General features: G+C 39.2%; 1 protein-coding gene across 4 annotated transcripts; it reads left to right on the top strand.

Moving 5' to 3' along the window:
* Positions 1-1,485: 1,485 nt before the first annotated feature.
* LOC133537493 (tropomyosin alpha-1 chain-like) lies at positions 1,486-23,133 on the top strand. 4 transcript variants are annotated; one of them, XM_061878554.1, is made up of 10 exons: positions 1,488-1,723; positions 1,871-1,996; positions 9,462-9,595; positions 12,156-12,273; positions 12,397-12,467; positions 12,528-12,603; positions 12,706-12,768; positions 16,061-16,130; positions 16,538-16,616; positions 16,877-17,106. In XM_061878554.1, exons 1-10 carry the CDS (start codon positions 1,610-1,612, stop codon positions 16,878-16,880), a joined length of 855 nt encoding a protein of 284 aa, XP_061734538.1. In that variant the 5' UTR covers positions 1,488-1,609; the 3' UTR covers positions 16,881-17,106. The 4 variants fall into 4 exon arrangements, with proteins under 4 accessions (XP_061734548.1, XP_061734538.1, XP_061734564.1 ...); XM_061878564.1 differs by lacking the exons at positions 16,538-16,616; positions 16,877-17,106 and adding an exon at positions 22,608-23,133 and having other exon boundaries at positions 1,486-1,723; XM_061878573.1 differs by lacking the exons at positions 1,488-1,723; positions 1,871-1,996 and adding an exon at positions 7,256-7,494.
* Positions 23,134-27,225: the final 4,092 nt, after the last annotated feature.

The following is a 27,225-nucleotide window of genomic DNA, read 5'->3' as shown; positions in this document are numbered from 1 at the left end:
CACCACAAATGATTCCCGGGCGCGGCACCGCTGCTGCCCACTGCTCCCCTCACCTCCCAGGGGGTGAACAAGGGGATGGGTCAAATGCAGGAGACAAATTTCGCCACACCTAGTGTGTGTGGGACAACCATTGGTACTTTACTTTACTTTATTTCCTATCAGTGTTCTTATTTTAGTTCTATTTCCTGCTTGTCCCGCTGAGCGCTGCTTTCCTCCTCACATGCTGTTGATTGGCAGCCGGCCCACACCTGCTGCCAATCAGCAAGTTTCTATTCATGCCTGTCTCGTGCGCTCCTCAGTGCTCGGGGATTGATTTATGTTTAAATATTTTATGCACGACTGCTTCATTTTCTGTTTTTGAGTGAATTTAAATAATCTTACCTGATATTCACTCTCCTGGTTCCTGCATCTTGGGGTCACAAAAAAATTCTGCAGCCATGCCAGCTTCTGACATTAAAGTTAAAAAGTTAAAGTACGAAATTATTCTCTCGCATTTGACCCATCACCCTTGATCACCCCTTGGGTGGTGAGGGGAGCAGTGAGCAGCAGTGGTGGCCACGCCCGGGAATCATTTTTGGTGATTTAACCCCCAATTCCAACCCTTTATGCTGAGTGCCAAACAGGGAGGTAATGGGTCCCATTTTAATAGTCTTTGGTATGACTCGGCCGGGGTTTGAACTCACGACCTACCGATCTCAGGGTGGACACTCTAACCACTAAGCCACTGTAGTGTGTTACCACATGCTTTTGAACCTAATAAATAGATGATTTATCTAATATGTATCTAATACAATATACTTTCTTGTATATTTCTCCTACATAAATAAAAATATGTATTTTTCAGGTGTACAAAGCAGGCACTTACATCGTAATTGCTTTTTCAAAACTAGATTGTTATGAGCATATTACATGACTCCCTGGCCTGTACTATCCTCTTTATATATACATACATACATACATACATACATACATATATATATATACATATATATATATATATATATATATATGTATATATATATATATATATATATATACTGCGATGAGGTGGCGACTTGTCCAGGGTGTACCCCGCCTTCCGCCCGATCGTAGTTGAGATAGGCGCCAGCGCCCCCCGCAACCCCAAAAGGGAATAAGCGGTAGAAAATGGATGGATATATATATATATATATATATATATATATATATATATATGTATATTTATATATATATATATATATATATATATATATATATATATATATATATATATATACAGTATAGTGTGTGTGTGTGTGTATATATATATATATATATATATATTTTTTTATATATATATTCTGTTCCTTACGTAAAGTCCCCATGTAAGGTCACACAAGTGGTCAAATGTCTGAATGGAACGAATCAGTGAAGACTTTTGCAAAAAATAGGGCTCCTTCCTTGGAAAGCAGCTGCAGTCGTGTCCAAAAAAGTATCGGGTGTCATTAACTGGTCGCCACAAACCTATTTGACTCACCACAGCTTGCAGCGAGCTTGCACTCCAGCTTGGCATCCACAGTGGTTCAGACGCTCGCGCCTATAGCTCAGTTTTGATTGATACACACAAAAGCACACAGAAACTTAAGTAGCCATGGATGCCATCAAGAAGAAGATGCAGATGCTGAAGCTGGACAAGGAGAATGGTTTGGACAGAGCTGAGCAGGCCGAGTCAGACAAGAAGGCAGCTGAGGACAGGAGCAAGCAGGTCAGGATGCACTTTGAGGCTTTTGTGTCACGTCTGTGTATGTGCGTAACTATGTGTCACTGTATGTGTCACTATGTTAAATTATTTCTCATTATTACTGAATACAACGTTATATTTACATGAATCACCTTCTCCACTGTGTCCCAGCTTGAGGATGACCTGCTGGCGCTGCAGAAGAAGCTAAAGTCCACTGAGGATGAATTGGACAAGTACTCCGAAGCCCTGAAGGATGCCCAGGAGAAACTGGAGCTGGCTGAGAAGAAAGCCACAGATGTGAGTTTACATCTCTATTACTAGCCTAAAAATCACAACTTCCATTTCAACTGTAACAAAAAATAGCGAAATGACGCCGTCCCCACCTCAAGTCCCACGTTATATTTAGTTTTGTCCTCTATCTGGAGAAGTCACAGCTTGCCGCCATCCTTGAGAATGCCACAGGTGGCGACAAGAAGCAGTGTAGGGTTACAGCAAAGCGTTTTTACATGCATGTTTGACCTGTGTGATCCTCGACAGCTTGGACGTTGTCCCGGTTGGTGCAATTAAATTCCAGCTGGGACAGAATAATTAACAGCATTGAAAACCAATACATACGTACCCTAAAATTAAATTTGAAGATAGAAAAATAGATTTAACCTTTGTTCAACACCAGTGCGGGAAACAGGCATTACATATGATATGATCGTTAAATTTGAAGGTTAGAAATTTTGCTAGGGAGTTTTTTTCCTCTCTCACATGCTTTGTTTTTATGTTTGCAACGGTTTTAGAATAGGATAACAAATTAAGCATACAAATTTTCACTTAAGACCTTTTTCGACCCCTTTGACTCCTATTGTAACTGCTATTTTTAACCAACTATTATCCTAGTATTTTATTATACTTTTTCCACAAAAACTAATGAAATCTCATTCTTGCCAATTGAAAAAAAACAACACATAGTTTTGGTGATCGCAGACCCGACAGCGATCTTGTTCTGTCTCTCTGTGATGTTTGTCTGATCTTGAATGGGATTGTGCTGAAAATTTTAATTTCCCCTTGCGGATTAATAAAGTATTTCTGACTCTGACTGACTTTGGTGTAATTGCACCCATTAAACACTTGATAGCACCAGGAAAGGACGATGAATAATTCTCAGAGCTTTGATGAGCGTAAATGAGTTAAGCTGCCATTAAACCGCTGATATTCCGAGGATGTTGTAGTCGTAATGATTTGTGCAGTCCTTTGAGACATTTGTGATTTGGGGCTATATAAATAAACATTGATTGATTGATTGATTGATATTCAATGAAATTGATCTTTGGAAGGTATATATAAGATGGCTGAAAAATACTTGTGTGAACTCAATGAACTCAACCAAGTCCTGCCTGCTTTCTCTCTCAGTAGGCAGTGTAAAAATAATAGTTCTTGGTATGCTTGTGTACTGTATTAAAATCAAATATTGTCACAAATTAGTGATCTAATCAAGGATTTAATTACCGAACTTAAATATTCCACACTGCAACTTATTTTTTTTGGAAATAGCGCACATTTTGCCTGTTCCCATTATATAAAAAAAAGCTGTTACTATTTTGACAAAATAGACATACAATAAAGGCAAAAATATAAAAATAAGTTGTTAAAAGATTAGGTAAAAGATTTAAAGATGACTAATGGCACTTTTATGAGTGGGTCTCTTTTATCGCTACGGAGTTGACTGTGGTGACGGAATTTCTGCAAAGTATGGATTGCATCCATCCATCCATTTTCTACCGTTTCTCCCTTTTGGGTTTGCGGGGGATGCTGGAGCCTATTTCAGCTGCATTCGGGCGGTAGGCGGGGTACACCCTGGACAAGTCGCCACCTCATCCCAGGGCCAACACAGATAGACAGACAACATTCACACTCACATTCAAACACTAGGGCCAATTTAGTGCTGCCAATCAACCTATCCCCAGGTGCATGTCTTTGGAGGTGGGAGCGAACATGCAAATTCCACACAGGAAGACCCCGAGCCCGTGGATCGAATGCAGGACCTTTGTATTGTGAAGGTCATGTACTTACCCCTGTTCCACCGTGCTGGCCCTAAAGTACAGATTATAAATGATAAATGTAATATTTTCATAGCTAGAGCCAGGCGTGTAGAACTAAATTATTGGCCCCCATACACAAGACTCCTAAAGGGCCCTCATCCCACCCTTAACCAAACGTCACTTTCCCAAACCAACACAGTTGATATTTTTGCATGTAATAAAATAACGAAGTATTCATGGATTTGGTTAAAACCAGCATTTTAAAATGCATGTAAAAATTTTAATTAGTCTTTTTTGACTTTTTAAAGATGGATATTAACATATTTACAACATAACTAGATAAAGCCCCAAAATAGTTTGTTTTTGTTGAAAAAAAATTTAAATATATATTTTTTGTTTTCACAACAAAGTGCTAACAAATGTAAAATAAAGTGACCAGAATATGAATTTAAATAATTATATTACATTTGTCATTATTAACTTAAATATGATTATACAGTACACATGTCAAGTTTCCTTTTACTTCAGAGTTTAAAGTAAAGATCATCTGATTCATGTAGGATTGTCATTATTGAGTGATACAAATCATAATAATTGATGCATTATATTATTATCAGTGCATGCTTAAATATGAGCTTTGATGACGTTATGACATCTATGTTGAGTGAAGTGTTCCATTTTGCATTTTCGATAGGTTAATTTGTTTCAAGCAAATTTATTATTAAACTGCCATAGCTATATTAATGTTTTGTTAACAATGATGATGTTGATTATGATAACTTACATGTTTAAATGACTGAAAAAAATATTTAAACCTTACAAAAGCCCATGAGCCCAGTACAATGTCCCCATTTTCCCCTCCACTTCTACCTCCCTGACTTGCGCACATAGTCACCTTTACTCCCGTTTATTATGCTGGTTGAGGCTGAGCCAATCAGTGGCCACAGTACTGAAAAGCGTGCTCGGATTGGATTGGTCTCAACCGGAGGCCATTATTCTGTAGTATTTACGGGATACTTTTTAGTTCATTTAGCCATATTTTTGTTTGAAAATACTTAATCCATCCATCCATCCATCCATTTCCTACCGCTGATTCCCTTTCGGGGTCGCGGGGGGCGCTGGCGCCTATCTCAGCTACAATCAGGCGGAAGGCGGGGTACACTCTGGACAAGTCGCCACCTCATCGCAAGGCCAACACAGATAGACAGACAACATTCACACTCACATTCACACACTAGGGCCAATTTAGTGTTGCCAATCAACCTATCCCCAGATGCATGTCTTTGGAAGTGGGAGGAAGCCGGAGTACCCGGAGGGAACACACGCATTCGCGGGGAGAACATGCAAACTCCACACAGAAAGATCCTCAGCCTGGAATTGAACCCAGGACTGCAGGACCTTCGTATTGTGAGGCAGACGCACTAACCCCTCTGCCACCGTGAAGCCCCGAAAATACTTAATTTATGCCACAAATACATAGAATATGCATAGAAAAATTATGAGTTACAGTTGAGCCCCCCTCTTTGAAGTGCAATATGGCAAGGGATGACTGAATTATGCTTCTGAAACGACTCAAAGTTTGATTCCATCCACTTTTGTATACTGTTTATTTTCATTGGGGTTACTGATAAGCTGAAGCCTAATTTATAAAACCTTTTTTTTGTTTTTAAATGTATAGGCATATCCCTAATATTTACTGTAAAAATGAGTGCACCACACCAACCAATCTTGCACAAATGTTACAAACACGTGACTGACAAGCACATGTTTGTAAATTATATATATATATATATATATATATATATATATATATATACATATATAAAATAATGAATAATAATTATTCATAATAATGTTTGTATTTATGTATATAAATAAAGAAAGAAATAAAAAATTATATATATATGTATATATATATGTGTGCATACACACAATTTATGAATAATACAACATCATATTTTAATATGCAGTATTCCGCATTGTATCTGGCACATAAAAGGGTTAAATCACTAAAAATGATTCCTGGGCGTGGCCACCGCTGCTGCTCACCCCTCCCCTCACCTCCCAGGGCGTGATCAAGGGTGATGGGTGAAATGCAGAGAATAATTTCGCCACACCTAGTATGTGACAATTTTGGGTACTTTAACTTTAACTTTAATAAAGCATATAAATGATATGTAGAAATATTTAAATATATTCTACATTCATTTGTCAGTATTGTGTTTGAACATGCATGTTGCAATACAATCAAGTTGTACATTTTAAGTAATATAAATGTAATTATACATTTTCGACATTACTTGTTTTCTAATTATTAGTAGTGTAATGTGACCTTCTTGTATACATTGTTGTATCAGGCTATTTTTTGGGTTAGCTCAATTTCCCAGTAGGGCAGGGGTGTCCAAACTTTTTCCACTGAGGGCCGCACACATAAAAATCAAAGCAAGCGGGGGCCATTTTGATAATTTTTAATTTTAAAAACCAATACAATATATGTATAAAAAATATAAATGTTATTATCCCGGGGACCCCAAAGGGGTTTGGTAAAAAAAAAATATTAAAAATATGTCGTTATTCAGTATTATTATTTTTATTATTATTCAAGTTTTAAATCTCTCAATCAACATTAGGGGAAAAAATGGAAAAAAACACAAAATATGCAATATTTTCACACAATAACTTTTTTAGGTGGAATATTTGAGAATATATAATAATTGAAGCCTTAATTTTGGATTTTGATTCATTATTATTTTTTGAGCAATGTCAATTAAAAAAAAAAATCACACTAAAATAATTGGGGATCCAAAAGTGTCCTGCTCATTAAAGTGTTAAAAAATACTTTACTTTTAGCACAATAATCTCGAGATTAACTTCAGAATTCAGATATATCCGTCAATTTTAAGTTTTATTGTTGTTTATGTTTTGTTTGTTTGTTTTAGGCCCTTCTTCTAAAAATAACAGCTCAGTTTTTTATATGGTAAAACACAAAATATGAAACATTTTCTCCCAAAAATATTTCAAAGTGGAATATTTAATGTGACGTAATCGGAGCCTTGAATAGGTCAATAATTCAAAATGACATTGATTTTGATTCATTATTATTTTATAAAGAAAGAAACAGCCTGTATGGCAACTTTGTGTTATAAGAGTAAGCATTCCAACAATTTCTTGTTACATTTAACCTGTTTGCTCTTATACCACTTTTTATGTTTTTCATTTTTTTCAATTGTATTATTAATAAATGCCGTGGGGCCGGTAAAAAATAACCCCCGGGCCGCACTTTGGACACCCCTGCAATAGGGGATGCCCTCATTCCCGTTCTTCTTTTAAGTTTCCTTAAATCCATCACATTTTTAAAATTTGTTATCAATAATCGATATAGAAACGTAAAAATAAAAAATAAAAATATTTTATATAAAGTTCATCAATTAAATGATTTCCGTGAGAAGCGAGTCACTTCCGGGTTCGGTGGCACGTGACCTCCCAATCCTCATCAGGACTTGATTAAAGTACGGTGGGGGCTGGGATCAAAGAGCCGCGCCTCGCCAAGTGTGCGCCAGCTTGCGTGTGTCTCTTTGGAGGGAAACTGACTCGAGTTTAGCCGAGACACTACGGTGGGCTGCAGCGATCACAATGGCCGGTGGAAGCTCCTTGGAAGCGGTGAAGAAGAAAATCAAGTCGTTGCAAGAGCAGGCGGATGTGGCGGAGGACCGAGCCTCCTCACTGCAGCGGGAAGTCAACCTGGAGCGGAGCGCGAGGGAAGCAGTAAGCCCAGCTAATGATTTAAGGCAATTAGTCTGCAGGCTGCCGACGGCATTAGGCGGAAATCTGCTCAAAAAGCGTGGCTGCGAGGCCCAGACAGCAGCGTTTCACGCTTTTATGCACTCAGACAAAAGTAGTGCGGGAAATTAGCCTGCTAATTTGTCTTAAAACACCGAGTGTGAAGTAGGCTAGCTTTCCCCGTGCTAAAGCTACACATAGCACTTCCAATTAGTCTATAACATGTGTTACATCGGCTGGACTTAATCACATCTTGGCATTTAGCTGTAAACAATCCAATCCAAACTGCACTATGCGAAATAAAAGAACCCCTGTGCTGCATCCCTGACCCCGCCCTGTCCCCAAACCAAGATGTTTGGATGCTGCAAAGTCCCGTGGGGAGCATCTTTCTTTTTTCCTTGCATATGTTGTAGGCACAATACCAATGTGAGCAATTTGCAAAATGCGCAATCGCATTTTGCAAATTTGTTTAATGCGCAATCTTTTGGGAAATTGCTTCCAGCTATATATTTGAATAATGTGTGGATGGGCGCAAATACATGTTTTGGTGTCAAAATAATTTATTAAATACTTATGAAAATCTATTCATTTGTAGTCGGGACAATATAACTATTGCCCTCAAATCAGTCCAACCCTAACCCTAAAGACCTAGTGAAATGAGATTTTCTTATTTGAATGGGGATAGCAGATCCATTCTATGTGTTATACCTGATCATTTCGCGATATTGCCATATTTTTGCTGAAAGGATTTAGTAGAGAACATCCAAGATAAAGTTTGCAACTTTCGGTGCTAAGACAAAAGCCCTGCCTCAACCGGAAGTCGCAGACGATGACGTCACACGTGTGGTGGCTCCTCACATATTCACATTATTTTTAATGCGAGCCTCCAACAAAAAGTGCTATTCGGACCGAGAAAACGACAATTTCCCCATTAATTTGAGCAAGGATGAAAGAAAAGTGTTTGAGGATATTGATAGGGACGGACTAGAAAAAAAAAAAAGATTAAAAAAATAATAATAAAAAAACACGATTGCATTGGGACGGATTCCGATGTTTTTAGAGACATTTACTAGGATCATTCTGGGAAATCCCATATCTTTCTATTGTGTTGCTAGTGTTTTAGTGAGTTAGATAGTACCTGATAGTCGGAAGGGTGTCTCCACGGGTGTCTTGACGCGCAGTGTCTCAGGGGAGTCAACGGCAGCTATGGACAGCACAAGCTCAGCTTTTCTCCGGTAAGAACTGACTTTTTAACCACAATTTTCTCACCGAAACCTGCTGGTTGACATGTGGTCGGGATCCATGTTGGCTTGACCGCGCTCTGATCCATAGGAAAGTTTCATCTCCAGGAATTTTAAACAAGGAATCACCGTGTGTTTGTGTGGCTAAAGGCTAAAGCTTCCCAACTCCTTCTTTCTACTGTGACTTCTCCAATATTAATTGAACAAATTGCAAAAGATTCAGCAACACAGAGCTCCAAAATACTGTGTAATTATGCCGTTTAAGCAGACGACTTTTAGCTGTGTGTGTGTTCAGCGCTCATATTTCCTTAAAACCCGTGACGTCTTACTTACACATCATTACACGACGTTTTCAAGACGAAACTCCCGGGAAATTTAAAATTGTAATTTAGTAAACTAAAAAGGCCGTATTTGCATTTGTTGCAATGTTAATATTTCATCATTGATATATAAACTATCAGACTGCGTGGTGGGTAGTAGTGGGTTTCAGTAGGCCTCTAACCACTATACAGTGTACTACCACAACTTGCTTTACTAATTATAAAATATAATAATGTAGGGTTACTGACTAAATCATCTACAAAATCTCGTCTTGCGATATGCAAATTGCTTGCGCACAATGGAAATGTTGTATAATTAGCAAAGTGTGAGAGATTGGTGAAATGCTTACAACACATAAATCTGACTGTTGGTGCTCTTGTGCTTTCCCAGGCTGAGGGCGATGTCGCCTCCCTAAACAGACGCATCCAGCTGGTTGAGGAGGAGTTGGACCGTGCTCAGGAGCGTCTGGCCACAGCTCTGACCAAGCTGGAGGAGGCTGAGAAGGCAGCAGATGAGAGCGAGAGGTGGGTGCACCTTGCAGCTCAGGAAACCCAGCAGCAGGAGCACAGCAAGTTTTTTTTATTTTTATTTTTTTATTTTTTTTTTTAGACCCAAGTATAGCGTTTGCAAAGACCTTAGGCAGTCTGTAAATCAATCCAACACTTTTGCAGAGGCGCAAATGTTAAGGTAGTAAACATACACTTGTGCATTAGCGCATCCCTCAAAATAGTAGCCAATGTCTCTAATATGTTATGTAAAATAACTGTCATAATCTAGCACCTAAGAGCTACATTCAGCTTGACCATGACAAAAACTGCAGGACCACTCCCAGCATCCTGTCTCAGTGCTGCCACAGCTGGCCACCGGCTGTATTGCATTGTGCAGTTTGTCCAAAGTGTTTCTCTATTCTCCTAAACAATATGGAATAATTGGACAGCACGGTGGGACAGGGGTGAGTGCATGTGCCTCACAATACGCAGGTCCTTCGTAGTCCTGAGTTCAATCCCTGTCTTGGGATCTTTCTGTGTGGAGTTTGCATGTTCTACCCGTGACTGCGTGGGTTCCCTCCGGCTACTCCGGCTTCCTCCCACCTCCAAAAACATGCACCTGGGGATAGGTTGATTAGCAACACTAAATTGGCCCTAGTGTGTCAATGAGTGTGAATGTTGTCTGTCTATCTGTGTTGGCCCTGCGATGAGTTGGCGACTTGTCCAGGGTGTACACCGCCTTCCGCCCGATTGTAGCTGAGATAGGCGCCAGCACCCCCCACGGCCCCAAAAGGGAATAAGCGGTAGAAATGGATGGATGGAATATGTAATAATTGGGCAGCACGGTGGTACAGGGGTTAGTGCATGTGCCTCATAATACACAGGTCCTGCGTAGTCCTGAGTTCAATCCCGGGCTCGGGATCTTTCTGTGTGGAGTTTGCTTGTTCTCCCCGTGACTGCGTGGGTTCCGGCCGGGTACTCCGGCTTCCTCCCACTTCCAAAGACATGCACCTGGGGATAGGTTGATTGGCAACACTAAACTGGCCCTAGTGTGTGAATGTTGTCGGTCTTTCTGTGTTGGCCTTGTGATGCGGCGTAGACTTGTCCAGGGTGTACGCCGCTTTCCGCTGAGATAGGCTCCAGCACCCCCTGCTACCCCAAAAGGACAAGCGGTAGAAAATGGATGGATGGAATAATTGGTAGATGAGCTACCAACAAGATAACCTGACTCTTGCTAGACCCTTGTAGTTCGCTGAGCTCCACACAAGGTTCTGGGCTTAAGGGCAATGCAAACTCCTTTAAAGATGGCAAAAAAATAATGAACCTATCAAGATCGCCGGGCGGGATTTCATAGATGTGACGTAGCTCCGAAGCGATTGTTTGATTCAAACAACAATGACGGCACGCAGCGAGGAGTTGTGTGCTGACATTGATTCTGCTATTGCAACTGTCTTGTCAAATATTATTTATTTAAAAGATGAACAGACAACGGTTTTGAAGGCATTTATTAACTTGTCACTCAGTCGTTATCCAGTATGTCGGCTGTTTTGTTTTGAATTTCCCAGTGTCTCTCATTAGCTGACGGGTTGATTTTGATGCGTGTGGTTGAAGTAGCACGTCATTCAACATAATGGACAAGTGGTTTATCCAATCACATACAATGATTCTTTTACAAGGCCCTGCCTTCTGAAATACATCTCCAATTGAGAACTCCCAGATCCTTGTGTGGAGCTTAGTGAACTACAAGAATCTGGCGAGAGTCAGGTTACCAACAATATTTTGTCACACAAATTACGAGGCACCGTGCGGTATCTGTGTCGGACCCAATAGCGCAATAGCATCTTAAGTGTTCGTACAGAACACTAAAGTTATTTAAAGTTAAAGTCACAACGATAGTCACACTAGATGTGGCGTAATTATCCTCTGCATTTGACCCACTCCCATGTTCACCCCTTGGGAGGTTAGGGGAGCAGTGAGCAGCAGCGGTGGCTGTGCTCTGGTGATTTAACCCTCGATTCCAACCCTTGATGCTAAGTGCCAAGCAGGGAGGCAACGGGTCCAATTTTTATAGTCTTTGGTATGACTCGGCCGAGGTTTGAACTCACAACCTTCCAGTCTCAGGGCGGACACTCTAACCACAAGGCGACTAAGCAGGTTGAGGTAAAGGGCTGTGACTGAAAAATATTGAAAACCACTGCACTAATGAGTCGCGACGAGCAAAGCTCTGTAAGCTAGCCACCCGCCGCCTAATGAGGTTTCACTGCTTAATTCTGCTGTGGAATAAAACATGCTTAAGTGCTGTGAGCGATGCACAGAGTGAACCCTCTTGCATTCTTTTTGCATTATGGCAGTTTATCGATGCCAGCAAAGTTAATTTTAATTTCTTTGATTTATTGTCCCAGGCCTAATGTTGAGCAGGTATGGACAGCAAAATTAATTAATTGCTAATGCTAAAAGTGCGCTTTATCTTGATATAGCAGTATTTGTCTACATGTACTTGAATATGGCCCTCTTCAGATTCAAGTCACATATGATCAAAATGTCTTGTTGTTGCTCACGGTGCCCATGAATTAATGCTTAATTCTGCCTTCTCCAGAGGCATGAAGGTTATTGAGAACAGGGCGATGAAGGACGAGGAGAAGATGGAGCTGCAGGAGATCCAGTTGAAGGAGGCCAAGCACATTGCTGAGGAGGCTGATCGCAAATACGAGGAGGCAAGTTTCTCAGCTTTGTCTTCATGTGACAGTTGCCTCATTGGACTCGCTCTTTGCTTGTGGGGTCACACAAAAATGATTTAAGTTACATTCCAGATGTTTTAACTCCTTGACTGTCATCAGGTGGCCCGTAAGCTTGTGATCATTGAGAGCGATTTGGAACGTACAGAGGAGCGCGCCGAGCTGTCTGAGAGGTAGGAAATATCCTCCTATATGTTACCACACTGCCTTATCTATCACCTTGTAACCTCCAGTAAATGCGGTGAGCTTGAGGAGGAGTTAAAGACCGTGCAGAACAACCTAAAGTCTCTGGAGGCTCAGGCTGAGAAGGTAAGCTAGCTAGTGCTAATAATTGACATTAATCAACTTTAAATATGAAGTTTGAACTTTTGTGACACTTCTTTCTTTGTGTGTGTGTGTGTATGACCACAGTACTCGCAGAAGGAGGACAAGTACGAAGAAGAGATCAAGGTTCTTACAGACAAGCTGAAGGAGGTGAGGAGTTGAAATTATTTTAGCACTTTGCAAGACGTGTTTGCTATTTTTTTTTTATTAAATTTTTTAAAGTGTAATCTAATCATTTTCACTATGATCAATGCCTTTTTTGCTGAGGACATCATTTGGTTCTACTGCCTTCTTCTAAAGGGATGTGTACTTTAAAAAAAAAAAAAAAAAAAAGGTGTTCCTATCATTCACAAAAAAAGATTACTTTTTTTTAATGCATTTTAAGTCGTTTGATACGGCAAGTACGAGGTGGCTAACAATGCAGCTACTGGAGTACACTATACCGCCCATAAAGCTTTCTAAAAACATCCAAAAACCGCTAACAATACTCCATTTATCTCGTGAGCTGAATATTAACCAAGTATTAGTGATACTGTTATTTTGCACGCAGACAAAATATTTTTTTTGAACTGAGGAGTTGGTTAATGTCTTTGACATTAAACTTGTATGGGTAGAAATGCACAAAAAGACAACAATTTATTTTTAAACCTGTGTGGCGATTATGATTAATTGTTCATCTAAACGGGAATATATGAACATCCCATCAGTTAGAGAAAATGTTGTACAGTAAGTGATTGTTTTATGTTCGTAGTTTGTATTTCTTGTTTAGCACTTGGCAATACAGCTACATGATGCTTAGTGTGTCACTAAAAGTGCATCTGTTTCACAGCTTCTATAACTTGTTGCTCATCCTCCTTATATCCAGGCTCAAAAATGCCAAGTTTTGATTAACATTTGTCCCAAAATAGTCTTTGCCTCTTACGAAATCTGTCATAAGTAGTAGGTTTATTGCTGAAGATAAAAAAGCAAATGTATAAAAATGTACATGCCGCCAAATGATTATAATTAGCAAAATATGTAAATATTAGACATAATGAATGTCTGTCACTACATTACATGTATAAATACAGCAAATGTACAGTCTGGCAAAAAAGTATTATATTTAGCCACCGATTGTGCAAGTTCTCCCACTTAAAATGATGACAAAGGTCTGTAATTTTCATCATAGGTACACATTCATTCTTTCCTTAACACGGATCAATCGTCCTGTCCCCTTGGCAGAAAAACAGCCCCAAAGCATGATGTTTCCACCCCCATGCTTCACGGTAGGTATGGTGTTCTTGGGATGCAACACAGTATTCTTCTTCCTCCAAACACGACGAGTTGAGTTTATACCAAAATGGATACATGCATGATACAGCTGAGGATTGGGACAATGTCATGTGGTCAGATGAAACCAAAATATAACTTTTTGGTATAAACTCAACTCGTCAAGTTTGGAGGACGAAGAATACTGAGTTGCATCCCAAGAACACCATAACTACTGTGAAGCATGGGCGTGGAAACATCATGCTTTGGGGCTGTTTTTCTGCTAAGGGGACATGACGATTAATCCGTGTTAAGGAAAGAATGAATGGGGCCATGTATCGTGAGATTTTGAGCCAAAACCTCCTTCCATCAGTGAGAGCTTTGAATGGTTGACCAAATACTTATTTTCCACCAAAGTTTACAAATAAATTCTTTAAATTTCCTACAATGTGAATTCCTGGATTTTTTTTTTTCACATTATGTCTCACAGTTGAAATGTACCTATGATGAAAATACAAACCTCTTTCATCATTTTAAGTGGGAGAACTTGCACAATCGGTGGCTGACAAAAAACTTTTTTGCCCCACTGTATATACATAAAAAGATGATTGAGGCTTTTTGGAGGATTTTTAGAGCGCTTTATAGGCGGAATACAGCAACTCCCATTGGTGCCATTGTGAGCTGATTTTTGCTAGTGTTATTTAAAAATTACAAGCATGTGATTTTTTATTTATTTATTTTTTTTATTTATTTTTTTTTTTTTTAAACTCTATAGTCGTAAATCCTTTTTTTATCCCTGTAAAAAATATTTAAAAAATTCAGTTTTTCTTCGTTTTTTCCAACCTACACAGTGTGTTAAAATCGTGATCCGTGTCTTTGCCATACCTGACAACAACTACCGTTTTCCCATAAGTACGGTTTTTAATAATCCATTCCGGTAAAAACCACGGTTTTCTGTTAAAAAATTATAAACTTAAAAATCGAAGCAATGTAGATTAACTACATTTCCCAGTAGCTTGTCAATAGCTTGGCTACTTTTTGAACTAGTAGCTTGGCCATTTTTAGACCCATGTAGCGGTTAGCTAAGCTACATGCTACTAAAGAAGAGCGAGGGAGAAGACAACAAAGTGGACTGGTGTAACTTCACGAGCAAGGGACAACATGAGAAAAATCAATGATTGGTTGATTTATGTATAAGAAAATCCATGATTGTTTGGTTGGTTTACAATGATGAGTCACGATAGGTTAAAATTAGGGCAAAACATTACGGACAGGCCAATCAGAGGCAAGATTGAGCGGGTCATCGAACCAGGAAGCACGTCTGGATAAAACAAAGCACAAAACATTAATTTTCATTGTTCATCATGTAAGCCCAAATCAAAACTGTTCTCGACGTGGAATTCACATTTAAGAACACACAGGATTGTGGCAGACTTGATGACTTTTTCTACAATATAGCCTGTCTACATGCTAAATTTCATTTTCAGTGGTGTTTTAGAACAAGACAGTAACTGACATTTTGTTCATTATTTCTACTGTTAATATTTTGACATTAAATGGTTGAATCATTTTGAAACAAACATGATGCAATATATTTATTTCATGGTATAACCACAAATGGCTATTCAGATAAAAGAAGTTAGCTAATGGAATAAACATTGTTTGTTCTCTTTATGATGTTTATTGCATTTGAAGCAGTTAGAAGTGAAGAGGGAGTCTAAGAGATGGAAATAAGCTATAAAATCCAAGGCTCAATTCACTAAAGCAAAAACAAAAGGGAAACTGCAAGCTGCTCAGAAATTTGCCAGGAAGGCTCATGTCAGAGCGATCGAAGCAAAAATGCCAAAGTAATGTGTAAATAATGTAAATGACTAGATTAACCATCTGTGGCTGTGAAGTGAACACTGGTAATGTTGTAAATACTGTATAAAGTAGGCTGGACCTGGCTGGGGACCTGCGGCCCCCAGACCCTGGCGTATTTTCAGTGTTTTTCATTAAGTTTCAAATCACATGCATGGAGTTGGAATGCATCCAAAATAACCATATGTGTTCCTGTCTCACATAAATATTGTGAAAGATAGCCCTAATGGGGAACTGACCTATTTTTTTTTGCCTAACGTAATGAATGAATAAATTAAATGTCTCCGCTTTTACCAATGTCTTAAGGTTTTAATAATCTATATTACTCTGGCAGGCTGAAACTCGTGCTGAGTTTGCTGAGAGATCAGTTGCCAAACTTGAGAAGACCATTGATGACCTAGAGGGTATGAATCTTTTCATTTTAACTTCATTTTTCATGCATCTGAACTGTTTTTCACAGGATATCACACCATTCAGTTGGCGCTCACAAGGGTTAATTTTGGTCCGTGATAACTTAATACAGTGTGAGATCATATACGTGTCACTTTTAAAGTATTTACTGTTAGTAAATTGACGGGGCCATATTCTGCCACGGCTGCTCAAGGTAATGCGACATGTGAGGACGTTTTCTCGCTGACTGCTCAGGAATCTCTGACAACCTAAGCAGCTGTTACATGTGCACCTTTTCTATTTCTGTCCCGGGTTTTTCATGTGTTTTTGCCTCTGTTCTGACATTTTTTCCATTTCCTTTTCTCTTCTTTTCCCATTCAAATTCATTGCCGTCACGTAATAAATAATTGCCACATCGTAGATGAGTTGTACGCCCAGAAACTGAAGTACAAGGCCATCAGCGAGGAGCTGGACCACGCCCTCAACGACATGACTTCCATGTAAATCAACATGTAGCTTGTGTGTGCTCTGTGGTCCTTGAGTAGTCTTCACACAAACTTCAACACTAATAATAGTTTCCTCTTGTGGCATGTTTGGTTTCATCTTACACAAGATTTTAGCAAAATGTGTTTCCACTAATTTTTAACGAGTATCCGTTGTTGATATTTCCTCTTACTCTCATTAGTTGATCTGTATCCTTGCCTGCATGCCAATTGTTTTGCATCTTTCTTCACTTCTATTTTTTTCTCCTCCTCAACAGCTAAATTTTTACACCTCAGAAGCTGCCTACTGGTCGAACGTTGTCACCCCCTCTCTGCGGCGCAGCACTGCCACAATTTTCCGTCTGTCCTCTCTTTGCTGCCCTTTCTGCCACTTTCTGTGCATTGGGTCTCCAATGCTGCTGCTGCTGCCACCACCCATTTGTTCATCTATCATGCACACCTTTTGAGCTGTTACTTTGTTGTAAAATAAACATTCTTCCATCTGTCACCCCATTTTTCTCTTTTATCCTCACTTTCAACCCTCATTTGTCTGTCTCACCCTCCACCTTGATTTTCATTCTGTGTTTTCCACTTAAGATCCTCTCTCATTTTCTGTTTGGGATACTATTATTTGGTCATCGTAGTGTCAATGGGTGCATACTCCAACTTACAGTGGAGCTTTTTAAAGTAGAACGCAATCTGAGTTTGTCATCTCAGGGCATTTGATTGATCGCAACTGGACTATTTGGTTTGTCTTAAGATGTTTTGCCTCATCCAAGTAGGCTTCATTACTCCATGCTCATAGACTTGAATTGGTGAATCGGTTGATCTAGTCTTGTGCTAAAACCCCAGATCTACCCCATTGCTAATGAGGGGAAAATTTCATCTTAATGACTGTTTGCATAGACAGAAGGGATGCTATTTAGGTTGCATTCCGTCACATGACTTTTGACAAAGAAAACCAAGTGGTGGTCTAAACCAAGATGGCCACTCTGCTGCAAGCAGTATGCAAGGGGCCTAGATCTTTCCGCTAAAAGAAGATATGAGCAAAAAAAAAAAATTTAACAATGCAATGGAATCTATCTCTAAGTTTTGTCCAGCGATATCAAGTGTTATCCGTCGGATTTCCCTGACAAGTTGAATTATCTGGTTCGCCAAATGTTAATCTACATGACAAAACAGATGAAAATTTGGAAAAGCACAGAGCTCTACAGCATATTTGAAGCTTCATTTATAATTGCTGACTTTGACCACCACTTTAAGCCTTGCATATTTAATGAGCCGAACGTGATGTCAGGTGAATACATCCTATTGCACTGCAACAGTTTTTTTTCATTACAATTTGATGAAACCATCCTTGCCCAGGAACATCCTCCCTGTGTTAGTGTAAATAGTTGTTTTTGGCACCAGCTGCTAGACTAGATAAGACCAATCTAAGTCTATGAGGATGATCTGATGAAGCTGACTTGGCTGAGCGGCAAAACGTTTTCAAAGACAAACCAAACAGTCCAGTTGTGATCGATTGAATGAAAACAACCACAGACAATATTAATGTGTCTGTGCATTGGTAAATATTTCCTTTTCCATAACAGAAATAACCCAGGGTCAAATTGTCCACATTATTAGCCCTTTATTCACGTCAAAAATATTTTATTTATAAAGATTAAAGTAATTAACATTGAACATCAAACGTGTAAAATGTGTTAACCACTGTTCAAGCTGCTGTATGTCAGTTAATTGGATGCTTTAAGGGTGCTCGCGTCTAGAGCTGTCTTCAATTATTGGAAAATTCAATGATTCGATTCGGAACAGTCTGACCCGATTATCAACCTTGCAGTCGAATTGTCTTATTACAAACCCCCTACCCCAGTGGGAGGGAGGCAAATTAATTACTCTTATTTAGTCAAGGTTGATGTCTGTATTTGCTGCAACACAGCAGAATACCTCACAAACCGTGGTTTAGCCTTTTTTAGGTGGAAAAAGTCGCAAATAAAATCTTTTTGCAAGTACCTTCCATTTAGGTTGGAAAAGTCACATAAATGTGCTACAGCAGTGTTTAAAAAAAAATAAATGGTTCTCGACTGTGGTCGGTAGGGGTCACAGCAATACTCAGTTGTAATACACTTTTGCACCACTTGGCGGCAATGAAAATCGCAAACAAACCGAAGAAGTCTAGTCTGGAGCTTAAGTCATAGAAGTTTCTTAAGTGCAAAAAAATATGATTAAAGTTGTGAAGCTGTATTTTAATTTGAAAATATCGAATGTTTAGTTAAACATTTTATTTATTTTAGTACATCACAATTGTAAGTAGATTCATTTTGCGTTAGTTATTTGAGTCCTTTCTTAAATTAATAATCTCTATAATTAACACATGGTTTCATATTTGAAAAGGTGATGAACTGTAAGGTTAGATATAATTATTAAATATAATGTAATTCAAAAGTAAGAATTCTAATTCAGTGTTTATTTAAGTAGGTCCCAGGCCCCGAGGTCAAAAAGCTTAAGGATACCTGTGCTAAAGCACATCCATATGACGTTATTGACCCCTAGTGATCAGTCAGCATACATGACGACATATTTGTTTTTCTGTTTAAAAAAAAATGCTATAGTCTGATTTTAGACAATGGAAAAAAATCTAGCGAATCAGATTTGACTATGTAAATCTTTAGTTGAATATCCTACACGTGCGATCATTGTGACCCGCCCTCTTATTTCAAACTAGGATAGGCACACGCACGGAGGAAAAGAACAAAAGCGTTTAGTGATTTTTGGTCTTGCTCACCTGTTTAGACTGCACGTTGGTCATTGAATCTGTTTTTTTAATCCATAGAGGCAAAATTCCTGTGTGCAGACTTTGTTTTTTGAGTCAGAGATGTCTACCTGCTGACAGTTTTGACTGACACTTCAGTCTTCAATACCTAAAAAGAACTTTGTAGCTATATTATAAGACCTAACTAACACAATTGAGTTTTTCAATAATTTTAGTATGTGAAAATCTCTACTGTAGAACGGCCCCCGGCACGATATATTAAAGCCAATCATTTCTAGTGTTACATTTGGTCCGCGCAGTAGTGTTTTACACAGTTTAACTTCTAATTGTGACAGATATAAGTATTTATTTCTTAATTCTGTTCTTTTGAACCACTAGTGGTAAAAAAATTAGCGATGGTGTTTGGTTTAAAAATTTTAGTTTTGAACAAGTTGCGAACAGCCCCTTTTATTTGTTGGTTATGTCAACAAAAAGTTATGTCTTTAGTGACAAAAGTATTGTATGAATGTAATTTGCTTTACAGATGGATATCTCACACCCCTTATTTAATGTCATTGTCACTCGTGTACGGTATAAAGAAGTTAACCACCAATCATAAAACAAAACAAAGTTTCTAAATGGTAACTCTGCATTTCGCTTTGTCATGTAGCTTCCTTTGTATTTTTTTCTCTTAAGATTCCTTCTTGGAATAGCCGTTTCAAAAACAAAAGAAAAAGCAGACAACTTATGCGGAGTTGCTCCTTTGCCGCTGAACTGAGATATAACTTCAAAGGCAGATTTCCTCCCTAAACTTCTAATTGACCTTCCATTGTTCAACATCTTTAGAGGTCCCACTATTTTGTTAAAAATAATATATTTTTAATCAAATACCTGATATTAAAGGCTCTATAAACCTTTTCAGTGCATTAAATTGTAAATCTGACTTCAAGGTGAAATGGGTTGAGCTAGTCTTCAAGCTAAAAGCAATAGTTAGGATGTGTTGAACACCTCCATGAAGCTTGCTTTCATGCTGCTGTCATTTCCTCATGCTTGATATTTCGGGTAAAAGGAACTTAATATTTTCATGCTGACCAAGCTTCAATAGCTGTTCAAATCTAACTTTTTTCTTCAGTTAAATGTGAATACAAAGTAACGTCACACTTTCTTTTGTCTTCTTGTACTAATTACCTACTTGTCTCCTCTCCAATTTCTCTCACCTGCCTTCTGACTGTCAAGACCACCTTTACAAGCAGCTTGAGAAAAACCGTCTCCTCACCAACGAGCTACGGGTAGCCCTAAACGAGGCCTGAAGTGGGGATTCGGCTCTTGTTTTGGCTTTATCTCGTCACAAATCCAGTCTAGACACATTTGCCTCATCATTTTCATAAAAAGAGCGCATACAACCTACACTAATCAATGGATGCTCTTAATTAGCTGGAGCAAAAACAATCCTTTTACAGGACTTTTATTATGCATGCTTCAGGAACACTTCTTGGAAAAGTCAGACAGACTGTCTAGTATTTTTCCTCAACTGTTGTCGTTGCTGTCGCACATCAGTTTGAGTCTTCAAAGTACTTTGAAGAAACTGAGTAGGTTCTTTTGGTTTGTAGCAGTCTTTGAACTACGATAATTTCAACATGGGTATATATGGGTTTCTGGTGAAACCTAAACTGTAATATACTTTGGAATATTTAAGTGCTTTTTCTCAACTTAGTGTTTCATAACAAGGACCTGAACGACAAAATTCACACCAGGTTATTTTTTATTTTATTTTATTTCAACTAGTGCTGTCAAATTATTACATTTCTTAATCAAATTAAAGCTGCTGTGGATTTAAAAAATATATTTAAATTTTGCATGAGCAAAGAGACTCAAGGAAGAATAACGTGCCCTTTGTGTTGTTTACACCTTTAACATGTTGGTTACATAGAATGTACTTTTTTCTGAATTAACATCCAGTTTAACGTGATATTTTAAAATGGAAGTGTTTTGGTTAAGAGTGCATAATGTCAGTCGTTAGTTCCGTCATTTTTTTTGTGTACTCACGATTCTCACTAGTGGGCCAATGTGGCCATTGTCTTCCATATTATCTTCATTGCTTCTGTAGTCTGTCACTACCGTTTCAATTGCTCATTTGCAACCTGCGGATAAAACTCAAAGGTCATTAGCCACTTCCCTGTTGGAAGACTTGCAATCGGTAGGTACTGTTAATCAAATTGTTAGGCGTTGTCTTGGTCTCCAAATAAGTAGCATGACCAAGAAGACTGTTGAAATATTAATTTTAATAGAGCAGAGAATATATTGGTTGATTCTTGGATCACTCACACTTTGTGAATGTTGTAGCTCAGCTCCTTATAGAATAGCACATAAACTTTAAACAGTTGGACATGTGCTTCATTCTGAACCTAAAAACCTCTTTAGGTACCGTAGTCTTTGATGCAGCATGCAGTTGGACCAAACTGCTGATTGTATTGGTTAAGCATCAGACTAGCTTTGTGTAATTTGAACTATGCTGTTAAGATGGACATACACTGGAATTTAACAGTGTTGTTTTTTAATTCAAGCTTGCACTACAGTTGTACATTGCCTGTAACAGAAGATCCTGACTGCTCACACTGTTTGGGGGATGTTTTTTTCCACTAAATTCCACTAGGTGTCAGTAGTGCATGTTTCAATCTTTTGACAACTGTCAAACTATTGAAAAAGACCACCTTCCAGCTGTCCGTGGACAGTAAATGTTAATGCTGAAAACAATGCAACGTGCATTAGGGTTTTAGGAACTTTTTTTGTAACTGCCAATCAAATTCCTGACTCGGAAATTCATCAAATTGAGAAATCCGATTTTAGAATGTCCCATATTTACTCTGACATGTCTAATATGGATAGTGTTTCCTCAGCTTTGGACTTGACACATACTGTACAGCTTATGCTTTAACTTGGCGCTCTTACTTTATATATATATATATATATATATATATATATATATATATATATATATATATATATATATATATATATATATATATAATTTGCTGCAGTGTGAGCTCTTTTTCCAAGGTAGGTCAAACTAATTGGCAATAGTCCTGCCTTTAGCTGAAATTCCAAACATTAGATAGAAATGTTTGACTGCTTGATCGATATGAACACCTTAAATGTACACAATACTATAGATTGTCTTTGCTCTTTATTTCTAAAGCTGACTGAAGCTTCTTGTTTGTGCTAGCCCACTGTGTGTTAACGCTGCAATGCTATATTAACAGATAAACTTGCTCGTGCAAAAGAAGACAACGTGAGCGTAAAGCGGATGCTGGATCAGACTCTAATGGAGATATGTAACATTTGACCCAGCTGTACTCCTCTCCTCAATGTGACTGACTCTGGGACACCATGGCTGCAGTACACAAAATGTGTGTCTCCTCCCTGACCTCATGAAACTATGTTACGCACTGGCAGCATTCACTGTATCGTCTTTATTTGAGAGAATAAGCACTTTTTTTTACAGTGCACAAATATTTCACATATTCATTAAGCCAAGGTTATAAAGGAGTTTTTATTGCGGATTTTTGTTAAGTTGCTTGTTAGTCTTTAATTACGGTTGTTATTTTGTAATTGATACGGTGACATTGATGTTTTCACTTTGTATTAACACATTTGTAGGAAATATTTGCACATTGAACTTGTTTTTTTATTTTTTGTGTTATTGTTTTTCCCTTTTAAGTTATTTTGAGTTTTGTCTGTCATTTTATCATGGAAATGTTAATCCTTAATAAATTGGTAAACCAACTGGCTAACTTGAAGAATGGCTTTATTTTTTTTTTAAAGTTTAGTAGGCCTACATGTGCTTGGAAAAGATCACCGCACACCTGGGGGCGGGGGTAACATTTTTTATTCTACAGAGCAGTGGTTGAACAAGTCCATATAGTAAGGATAATATTGCCAATTACTGCTTGTGCCAACTTAAATTCCTTCCATCTATATTTTCTACCGCATATCCCTCTCAGGGTTGCCAGGGGGCTGGAGCCTATCCCAGCTGCACTTGAGCAGAAGGCAGGGTACTCCCTGGACAAGTCACGATCTCCATAGCAGAGCCAACACAGATAAATATTCACACACTATAGGGCCAATTTCATGTTACCAATCAGCCTCCAACTTAAATAGTTTCAGAAGAAGGTTTTTTTTTTTTTTTTGAAACTAATACAATATATAAAAACATTTTTATCCTTTCATGCTTCCCTCAAGTTGGATTCTAGTGACCCGGAAAGGTCTCGGTTATAAAAATGATAAAAAGTCCTATATGCAACACTTAAGTATCTGGATAAATGTGTATTTTTTTTCTAATGTTTTCTCCGAGTTTTGTCAAAAGGAAAACCCAGGGTTTTTTTTTTTCTATGGCGAAAAATCAAAATGTGCAATATCACCCCCTTCCCTAGTTTTCAAATTTGATTATTTGATGTTAAGTAATTGGAGCTTTAATTAAATATGTCCAATTCATACACAATTGTTTGTATTTCCTTATTTTTTGATCAACCGTTAAGAAAAAAATCCCACATAAATTCTTGGAGAGCAAAACGGGCCCCACTAAGTGTTTAATATAAGTCAGTCTTTTTTTTTTTTTTACTTCCAACACTTAAATCTCTAGATTAACCTCAGATCTGTCAATTCTATAAGTTTTTATATTTTTGGTTTTGTTGTATGCCCCTTTTGACAAAGAAAACTCAAAATATGCAATATTTCCCCCTAAAAATATTTCAAAGTGGGATACTTACAGTGAAGTAATTTTGAGTGGGAATTTCACGTCAGGGTACCTGGACTAGATCGGGGGCAAAAGCTGTGGAGAGAAAGATCACTTGGGCGGACCTCTGGCGGGCAGAGCCACACCGCATCAAGTTCCTTGTCCAGGCAGTCTACGACGTCCTCCATAGCCCATCCAATCTGCACACCTGGGGTTTGGCCGATACACCAGAATGTGCTCTGTGCAAGAGAAAATTAACTCTTGAGCATATCTTGAACTGCTGCCCAAAAGCTTTTGTGGATGGCCGGTATCGCTGACGTCATGACCAGGTGCTCAAAACATAACAGCTGCCGTAGGTCAAAGCCCTCAGCTTCATCAGGGTCGGAGAGAAACCAGAAAGGTCTTCCAAAGTAGCATTAGGGCTTCTGAACACCGCACAGGATTGGCAGCTGAAAGAGGACTTTAATAAATAGCTTAAGTTCCCCCAGCATGTCGTCAATACCACCCTGAGACCTGACATTGTCTTGGTATCTGAGGCAACAAAGAACCTGGTCATGTTAGAGCTCACTGTGCCATGGGAAGACCGAATACAGGAAGCGTTTGAGTGCAAAGTGGAGAAATATGCAGGCCTTGTCAGCAACTGCCACAATCAAGGCTGGAAGGCAAGGTGCTGAGCTGTGGAGGTAGGATGCAGAGGCTTCGCAGGGCAGTCCCTCTACAGGGCCTACACTGCATTCGGCATCACAGGTGAGAAAAGAAGAAGGGCTATCGGCAACAGCACAGAGGCTGCAGAGAAAGCTTCAAGGTGGCACTGGATCAAAAGTGCGGATCCGTAGACAAATGATGCTAGGGCACAAGTTGAGACTTGATCGACCTCAGCTGGGTCACCTGAAGGAAGTTGTCTGATGTTTCGAAACACCCGATGAGGTCAGGAACATCACTGATTGATTGATTGAGAAATTTATTGACATCTTTAAGAATTAAATCCATGTAATGCTTTAAAAAGGCAAACAGATGACACAAAAAGCCAAAAGGCTTGTTTCCATCGTGGTCCATTAAATATTTATCATATTTGATACATTCAATAATAAAATATATATAACCTGTAACATGTATATAAAAAATATGTTGTAAAAATTTATAAATTATGTATGTATACACAGTATACAGTTTTTTCCAAAATGGTGCCGCTGTAGTGGCTGCTGTTGGCAGGAGCTCTGTGCTCTTGTATCATCATTTTGTGTTCCCGATGTTTCCCTCTTGTTTACGTGTGGGTTTTTTATTTTGCCTTTTGGTTCGGGACCCTTTGGGACTGTGTGTCAAGGGGTGGCACTTTTGGGACTTCTGCGGTACTTTTTTGTGAACTTCTGGATCTGCCTCCCAGGAGCCTTTTAGCTATGGAGACTGCTGTTGGGTGTGGAGAGACTGGAGGAGATGGGGATGAAGGGACAGGGCTGCGGAGCAAGCGCCGAGATGGACAAGTTTCACAGTGTCTTGGCTGAATGAGCAGGTATCAGACACCTCGGTCTCCTTGGACGTATCCTTGCTCATCCATGCAGACTGTACGGTGGGCGGCCAAGGGTGGAGCCGGCTCTCTTGGTTGCTTTATTGGGTCTGCTCCCGTCTCTGGCCATGCTGCCCCTACGCCAGCAGACAATGGCATGGAATACCGCAGAGGCCACCACAGTGTATATGTGTTGTTAATGTTTTGCTTTTGTGGCTGTGTAGAAGTGGCTGGTTGCATCAGCTCTGCTCTTTTAATGTCTTTAATATATTTTGTGTTCTCTGATGTTCCCCCTCTTACACACATATTTATGTGTGCTATGGCTATGAGTCCCCGCCCCCTGGCCTTAGTCTGGAACCGCTCTCCAGGGGCACAGGCTTAGACTGTTGTAAATTGGCAGACCTGTCAGCAATCCTGTTCTGTCTCCCTGTAATATTTGTCTGATCTTGAATGAGATTGTGCTGAAAATCTTAATTTCCCCTCGGGGATTATTACAGTATTTCTGACTCTGATCTGATTCTATACATGTCAGGTGATTTGAAAAACAATATATACAAAAATGGGGAAGGGGGGGGGTACATGACTATGCTCATGTTGACTCTGTGTGTGCAAAACAGAATGAGAAACTATATATACACTGTAACCACGCTGATGATGTGCCCTAGCTTTTTAACATCAAAAGATGTATCATTACATCAGTCTTGAATAGGCCAATTATTCACAACATTGATTTTTATTCATTTATTCCTTTTGAGCAATGACCGCTTTAACGGAAAATGCCTGCCTGGACGACTGTGTTGTTGGTTGACCAATTTGGACAGAACTAACATCCATCCATCCATTTTCTACTTCTTGTCCCTTTTAGGGTTTTAGGGGGGGGGGGGCTGGAGTCTATCTCAGCTGCATTCGGGTGGGAGGAGGGGTACACCCTGGACAAGTCGCCATCTTTTCGCAGGGCCAACAGAGATAAACAGACAACATTCACACTCACATTCACACACTAGGGTCAATTTAGTGTTGCCAATCAACTTATCCCCAGTTGCATGTTTTTGGTGGTTGGAGGAAGCCAGAGTACCCGGAGGAAACCCACGCAGTCGTGGGGAGAACATGCAAACTCCACACAAAAAGATCCCGAGCCTGGGATTGAATTTAGGACTACTCAGGACCTTCATATTGTGAGGCACATGCACTAACCCCTCTTCCACTATGCTGCCCTAACATACAAGTTATACCTAAATAATATTCATCACATTGATATAAAATATCAAACTCCCCTCAAACTGATATGATATAAAAATATAAATGTAAGTGTATTATTTCATAACTCTGTAAAGCAGGGGTCTGAAACGCGCGGCCCACGGGCAAATTGCGGCCCGGGAGAAGTTATTTTGGGGCCTGCACCTAAATATGTAATTTAATACTGGTGCGGCCCGCGAGTTTTATATGAATGACGCTTTATAGCGTCATACTTGCATACCCTCGATTTTTCTGGGAAACTCCCAATTTTCAGTGCCCTCCAGGGGTAAACATTTACCCGAATTTCATGCAAACAACAATAATAAGGTGGCACCGTGGAGGTACTGCCTTTAGCGTCCTCTACAACCTGTACAAACAGCGTGCCAGCCCAGTCACATGTTGTACT

Source organism: Nerophis ophidion, linkage group LG02, assembly GCF_033978795.1.
Source record: "Nerophis ophidion isolate RoL-2023_Sa linkage group LG02, RoL_Noph_v1.0, whole genome shotgun sequence".
Lineage (NCBI taxonomy): Eukaryota > Metazoa > Chordata > Actinopteri > Syngnathiformes > Syngnathidae > Nerophis > Nerophis ophidion.
Note: the sequence above shows the minus strand (reverse complement) of the source record. Positions and strands in the feature narration are given on the sequence as shown.